Below are 6,737 nucleotides of genomic sequence, written 5' to 3' on the forward strand. Positions count from 1 at the left end.
AGATTCTTTATTTCTCTATTTAAAAACATCTATCATTAATATGATAAAAATAAAATAAAGAAAAAAAATTTGACTATAGATCTATGATTTGAATAATATGTTTTCATAAATAATTAAGATCTATTACAGAGCAAAAAATCTTTGTTGTACTGTCGATTTTTTAGACGTGTGTTTTTTATATTTGGGATGCTTTATATATTATGTTATACTAATATTCTTTTTAATTAAAAATACAATTTGTTTCACTTTTATACATGAAAAATAAATATTTTTAACCATAAGTAATTACAATAAGTTTATATTTATTGAAACATTAAAATAATATATCATATAAAACAATTGATTTCGTAATAAAATATTAATGATGTCGAGTTTCTATAATATATTAAATTTAATACCAAAATTTAATAATCATATACCAATTTTCGTACCGTACGAAGCCACTTCATTGAATGTATTTAAAAAAATTAGACTTGGATGTCTAGCAACTCATAAACATCCAAAAAGTTATAAATTTTTCAGAAGTGTTGCATCTATTAACAAAGAAAGAAAAAGACAATTTCTGTATTCAAAACCGTGGATTATTCATCCATTTAGTATTATCAGGTACAATAATATTAGTGAAATAATACAAATTTAATAAATATTATTTCGTAATATATTTTTTCTTTTTTAGATTCTATTGGGAGATCATAATGACATTTACTTATATGATTTCTTTTATCACTATTCCATTTATGATAAGTTTTATAATATTTGATTATGAAAAAATTCGTTATGACGAAGTAAACCCTTTCTTGTATATATTTTTTTGGCTTGACATTTGTTTTAACTTAATCACAGGAGTTTATTATAAAAGTAAAAAAAAAATCAGTTTACTACAAAAGGAAATTTTTATGTTTGTAGAGCTACTTTAATCTCTTAATCCTAGTGGAAATTTTATATTTAATATAACAAAGGGGAATTCTTTTTTTTTAAAGGAATTATCTCAAAGGTTTTCTTATCATTGACATCCTTACGTCATTGCCTTACGACCATATGTTTCATCAGTGGCGAAATATTCCTGGACCAAAATCTTCCGTATTTATCGCTGTTCTTAATTTCCTACCTGTGTTGAAGATTACAAGATTTATGACCTTTTATTGTTACATTTCCCAAATATTTGAAGTGAATGTTTGAGTTCTACTCGACCTATTATAATAATCTAGTATTTTACCAACTGTTTTTTTCAGTATTTTCAAATAAAGGATTTAGTTTATCGTGTGACTAAAATATTAATCCTATCATTTTTTTTAATTTATTGGATGACATGTCTATTTTATCTAACTACAGTTCTTATTATGTATTTAAATCAAGTTTCAGTTGATGTAAAATCAATTCAATTTCTGCAAAATGAATAATTAGCAAAGAAAAAAATTAACTTTGTTCTTTTTTAGGAGTGTGATTGCTGGCTAGAAGATACTGTAAATAGAACTATTTCAATAAGATTTAAAAAAGCATTTTTTATTATACTTCAAAACTTCATGACAAGTGGTTTTGATGAAGTTGAAGCTGAATATACTATTCATACTATTATTTGCACTTTTATGATGATCATGGGAATTTTTTTTGAAGTATATGTAATCAGTATGTGTCTATTTATTTAACTATGAAAACAAAATGATTCATCCAGAGCAATTTTTTTTTTCAGTTATGTTTCTTCAAATATATACCAATAAGAATGCATCTGAGTACAGTTATCAAGAAATTATTAATCAAATACAAGCATACACAAGACAAAAGCAAATGCCAGTTGACATGAAAAAACGATTAGAAGCTTATTACTTTTATCGTTTTGGGAATAGTTACTTTAGAGAGAAGAAAATTTTATCAAACTTATCAAGTACGTTGTTATTTATTATACTTACTGAACTCAGAAATAATAACATTGTTATGCATAGATATATTACGTGAAGAAATTGCTCTACATTCCTGTCATCATCTTATACAGAATGCCATTCTCTTCAGAAACACTCCAAAAAATATAATTACTTCCATCGTCTCTCAGTTAAGATGTGAAATTTATTTGCCTAATGATGTAATTATAAAAGCTGATAGCTATGGAGACTGTATGTTCTTTCTAGGGGGTGGAACAGTAGCAGTTTTTACACCAACAGGACATGAAGTTTGTTATTAAAAATTAATAATGTTAGTCATTTATAAAAATATGACTGTTCGTATTCGATAATTTTCTAGATATGTCATTTAGAAGTGGGCTCATACTTTGGAGAAGTAGCATTATTAGTCCAAGATCAACGAAGAGTTGCAACAGTTATTGCTACTGAAGTTTGTGAAGTATACAGACTTGATCGTCGAGATTTTCGTAGATATGTTGCTGTTCATTCCGAATTATTTGAAGAAATTGAACTAACAGCTACTGTAAGAATCGAAAAAGCAATACTCGTTGAAGAATACTATAAAAGACATCCTGGAAAAAAATTTAAGTAATCAAATATTCAAATAGATTTTTAATCACCTTCAATAATAATAATAATAATGATAATAATGGAGTGTATCTCTTCAGAGGCACTTAAGGTACTATTTTTATACTTTCAAATCAATAAAGGTTTATAAATATAAAAAATATATATGTAAAAGTTGATTCTATTCTAAGCTTTTTTATTGTTGAACACAATATATACGATAGTTAAATATTATGAGAATAAAAAATTCATTTCCAGAGTAGCATCTTTAAGAAAACTAGTCAATATATATTATTTTATGTAAAAAAAATTTGTTTATCATATTTAGTCGATATGTTAACATAGAAAATGAGTCAATTTCAGAATAAGAGATTAATCAATAATTAACTAACATAGTAATTTATGTAAATGATTGTAAAAATTTAGATTTGCATGAGTACACTGACTACTTTAATGTGTATAATTATTTTTTCTTTATATTATAAAACATTAATATTATTGAAAGAAAACATAGTTGTTCTTTCTTTCATGTAAACGTCAATTTTTTTCAATCATAACAAAATATCTTTACACATATTTAATTCCATTTTCAAGTTTTCTAGACTACTAATTATATATAGTAAAAAGACCCTTCAATGTTAGACATTTTAGCAGTATTAATATTATAAAGGACTTATCACTTTCAATATATATAAATTATAGTAAAAGACTTTATCAAACTGATGCCCTTTTCAAACGTAGACTTGTAGTACTTGAAGGCGGTCTGTAGCCTTGATAACCAGAAGGATCAAAAAGTTCAGTATTAGCGGTTCCAAGGCACGTACATGAACACACACTCACACAATCATCTGTATCATGTATCATTGGTATATGACTTGCCAAAACTTTTCCATTTACAGCTACAACCTCACCATCAAGTGTGAGAACATGATGTGATGTAGCTTGAATCTCATTATCATCTCTAAGACCTTCTCCAGCATTCCTGTGAATTTATTTCGAATTAATTTGATACTAATTTAGATATAAAATACTTTTAAAGATCTTTTAAAATTTCTTACATTGTCATAAAACGTAAAACTAGCAAATTAATACTGGCTGCTACAACTGCTAACCCGAACAAAATAAATACTAAACTTAAAGCAACATATCCTGGTTTCGTTGATAATGCATGATCATTCTATAAAATAAGAAGATGAATAGTGAGCAATAAATTTTTGATTAAATTATTTATTTATGTCTGAATATTACCTGTAGAGCTACGTAGTCGCCAAATCCAATGGTAGTCAATGTTACAAAACAATAATAAAAACTATCAAAATAACTCCATCCCTCATATCGTGAAAATACAGCAGCACCAGTTGTGATAATAATACTTGAAAGCATTCCCGTGGCAAACATAAGATTCATTTCTGTTGCCTCAGTTCTATGACATTTCATATATTTTTTTGCTCTTCTAATTATCACTGAGGCACATTTATTTAAACGTTCACCAATACTTTGAAACATAACCAACCCTAATGGGATGCCAACCATTGCATAAACCATACAAAAAGCTTTACCCCATGCTGTTACTGGAGTCGAATGACCATATCCTGATTGATAATAAATTCTTTATCAGTATTTATGAATAAGTTAATTAATTAACTTTTTGCATCAGTTGTATTATTTTAAGTAAATAATATTTATTAAAATATTACTGCATTTTGAATGATTAACTTACCTATCATAGCAAGTACTACAGTTGCAAAATAGAATGCACCAGCAAATTTCCATTGAGGTCCAGCTTTGTTTGGTTTATTTTCTATTATCATTACTTCAACCATCCTATAATCTTCCTGAGAGATATTGTATTTTCTCATCATATTTCGTCGAATCTCTGTAAATTATTATTAAATATATATATTCTTAAAAATTAAATTGATTAAAAAAAAATATAAATACCTGATAAATATTCCCATCGTTTGCGCTCTGTATCAGATTCAAGTGCATCAAAAACAGCTGCTCCAATTAGTAAATACGTAAATGTACACACAACTAATGACAGTGTTCGAACATTTTGTCTTTTCATTTTAGAAACTGATTCGTCATCAGCCATTGTTGTTTATGTATATAAATTTCTGATGGAATACAAAATCACTTTTCTTAACTTATAAATTCATCATAAAATAACATTTGTTTATGTTAATTGAGTTCATAGACAGTGAGATAAGATAAAACTTATCCAACTAGTAAACTACACTGTGGAATAATTTCACTTCTTTATAAAAAACTATAAATTTAATCAAGCAATGAAAAATAGTAGTTGATGTTCGGCACATTATACTTCTTTACATGAATTTTGAATAAATGTGACACCAAAACATTTCACTAAATATGGATGCTGAGCAAGAAATGTCTACTCAAACTCGAATTATTGATCGTATCTCAGGCTTTCGTGGAACAGTTCTACAACGCATCAAGTTGAATGTAGTCATATAGATAATTTTCTATCAATAAAAAAATTACATTTTTATCAATAACGTCTATCCAATACCATTATAATTTTATTAAACAATAAGAAAATTTTTAGAATTATATGATAGAAAAATTGGTCATTTAAATACTCATCTTTCTAGATTTTAAGTCAAACTGTAGAAATGCAGGGTTCGTATCTCGAGTTTGCGCTGTTCTAGTTGTAATTGGAGATTGCGCAATATCATCCAATAAATTTAATTTTGACATCCCATACACATGATCAAAAAAACAGTGAAAAACAATGGGAAATAGAAATGGTAGAAATATCTTGGGTAGATTATTTTATTCTAGCACTCACTGCGTTAGAAGATGAGAAAAAAATGGTTGGGGAAATTTCTCAATCCCCTTTTTTAAATTTATAAAATAGTACCTTTGAAGAAATGCAACACGTGTTATTCACGTGTGAAATATTTGAATACAGCAATCAGATGTGTCGTCAAAGAGTTGGTACTTGTATTTTATGAAACAAGCTGTTGCTTTACAAGTTAATCCTTGCTCAAAGTGAATAATTTTATTGCATCTGGGAAATTTAAATTTTTTATAACTCTATACAGTTTGTCATGTGGTTAGTCCTATGCTAACCAGTCTTTGCTTATTCTTCATTCAGAAGTACCAAAAGTTTCCAGTCATATAAAATTTTTCCCAAAGTTGGGTACACAACGCAATTCTGATAACAAATGGTTGACATGTGTTGGAGTTTGCAATTGCAGTGCTTATTATTAAACTTTAATAATCAAAAATAATTCACTGCTTTTCTAGGATGTCTACCAGTGTAACAGAACCTGAAATATAGGTTCAAAGCACGTAATTATGACAGCCATAAACATTTATATCATCTTGGAAGTTTGGTAATTATTAGTTTGGTTACAAGCTTTAATATATATTAACTACCTGTTACCAGGATTACGTAGTGTATCCTACTTTTAGAAAAATTTTGTATGACTGGAAATATTGATATTGATGCTTTCAAAAAGTAAACAATGGTTGGTGGATGAAGAAGTGACCATATGACGAACTTATTAGTTCTGTCAATAAGCTACTTAGAGTTATAAAAAATAAAAAATCCCTGATGCAATAAAAACCTTCACTTCAGGAAAGTGTTAACTAAACAGTTTTTCCCATAAAATATAAATGTCAACTCTTTGATAGTACCTGGACTTTTTTATTTAAACATTCCACACGTGAAAAACATGTGTTGCATTTTTTTAAAGGTATTATTCTATAATCGCACCTTTAGCGGGAATTTTTTCAACAGCAGAAGGAATGGATTAAAAAAGGTTCCCAACTCTTTTAACCTAAAAAAATGGAATAAATATTTCAGTAACTAATTTGTAATTTATTAAAAAAACATTGTTATTAATTATCATGAACTCCATTTATTTTGTTATTTGATTGATTTTATTTTTTTTTATTCATTGAACTTTATGTTCATCAATCTAATAATATTATAGTTATTTTTTAAATAAAAAAATAAATAAATAGAATTCACATTGAATCTCTAATTCAATCTGTTGCATAAAAAGTTCTAACATTCTTTAATTACAATTACTGTTGGATCAAATTTTTTAAATGTTAAAAAATATTTTTTACATTTTTTTAAATAAACTAAAGCAATGGTCAGCATGGATCAAGAGTGGTGAGGGACTTAAAAGATGTCCGCTCAAAAAATTTTACCCAATTGAGTTGAGAAAATTTTATGATCCTCTCCCTCTCCAGAATCGTAGGGTATAAATACGTACTGTTTAGGCCGAAAAACTCATA

The 6,737-nt window shown here is 27.1% G+C and overlaps 2 protein-coding genes across 2 annotated transcripts; one reads left to right on the forward strand and one right to left on the reverse strand.

Annotated features, from left to right (window-relative positions):
* The first annotated feature begins 1,523 nt into the window (after positions 1 to 1,523).
* LOC118065669 (uncharacterized) lies at positions 1,524 to 2,504 on the forward strand. Its single transcript, XM_035081105.1, has 4 exons — positions 1,524 to 1,626; positions 1,691 to 1,882; positions 1,941 to 2,164; positions 2,236 to 2,504. Exons 1-4 carry the CDS (start codon positions 1,524 to 1,526, stop codon positions 2,485 to 2,487), a joined length of 771 nt encoding a protein of 256 aa, XP_034936996.1. The 3' UTR covers positions 2,488 to 2,504.
* Positions 2,505 to 3,003: 499 nt separating this feature from the next.
* On the reverse strand, positions 3,004 to 5,106 carry Task7 (TWIK-related acid-sensitive K[+] channel 7). Its single transcript, XM_035082082.1, has 5 exons — positions 4,404 to 5,106; positions 4,183 to 4,338; positions 3,711 to 4,054; positions 3,521 to 3,639; positions 3,004 to 3,444 (listed from the first exon to the last, which is right to left on the reverse strand). The coding sequence occupies exons 1-5, from the start codon at positions 4,555 to 4,557 to the stop codon at positions 3,177 to 3,179; spliced, it is 1,041 nt and encodes a 346-aa protein (XP_034937973.1). The 5' UTR covers positions 4,558 to 5,106; the 3' UTR covers positions 3,004 to 3,176.
* Between the last annotated feature and the right edge of the window lie 1,631 nt (positions 5,107 to 6,737).

Source organism: Chelonus insularis, unplaced genomic scaffold, assembly GCF_013357705.1.
Source record: "Chelonus insularis isolate UGA/USDA-ARS -01 unplaced genomic scaffold, ASM1335770v1 contig_121_pilon, whole genome shotgun sequence".
Taxonomy (NCBI): domain Eukaryota; kingdom Metazoa; phylum Arthropoda; class Insecta; order Hymenoptera; family Braconidae; genus Chelonus; species Chelonus insularis.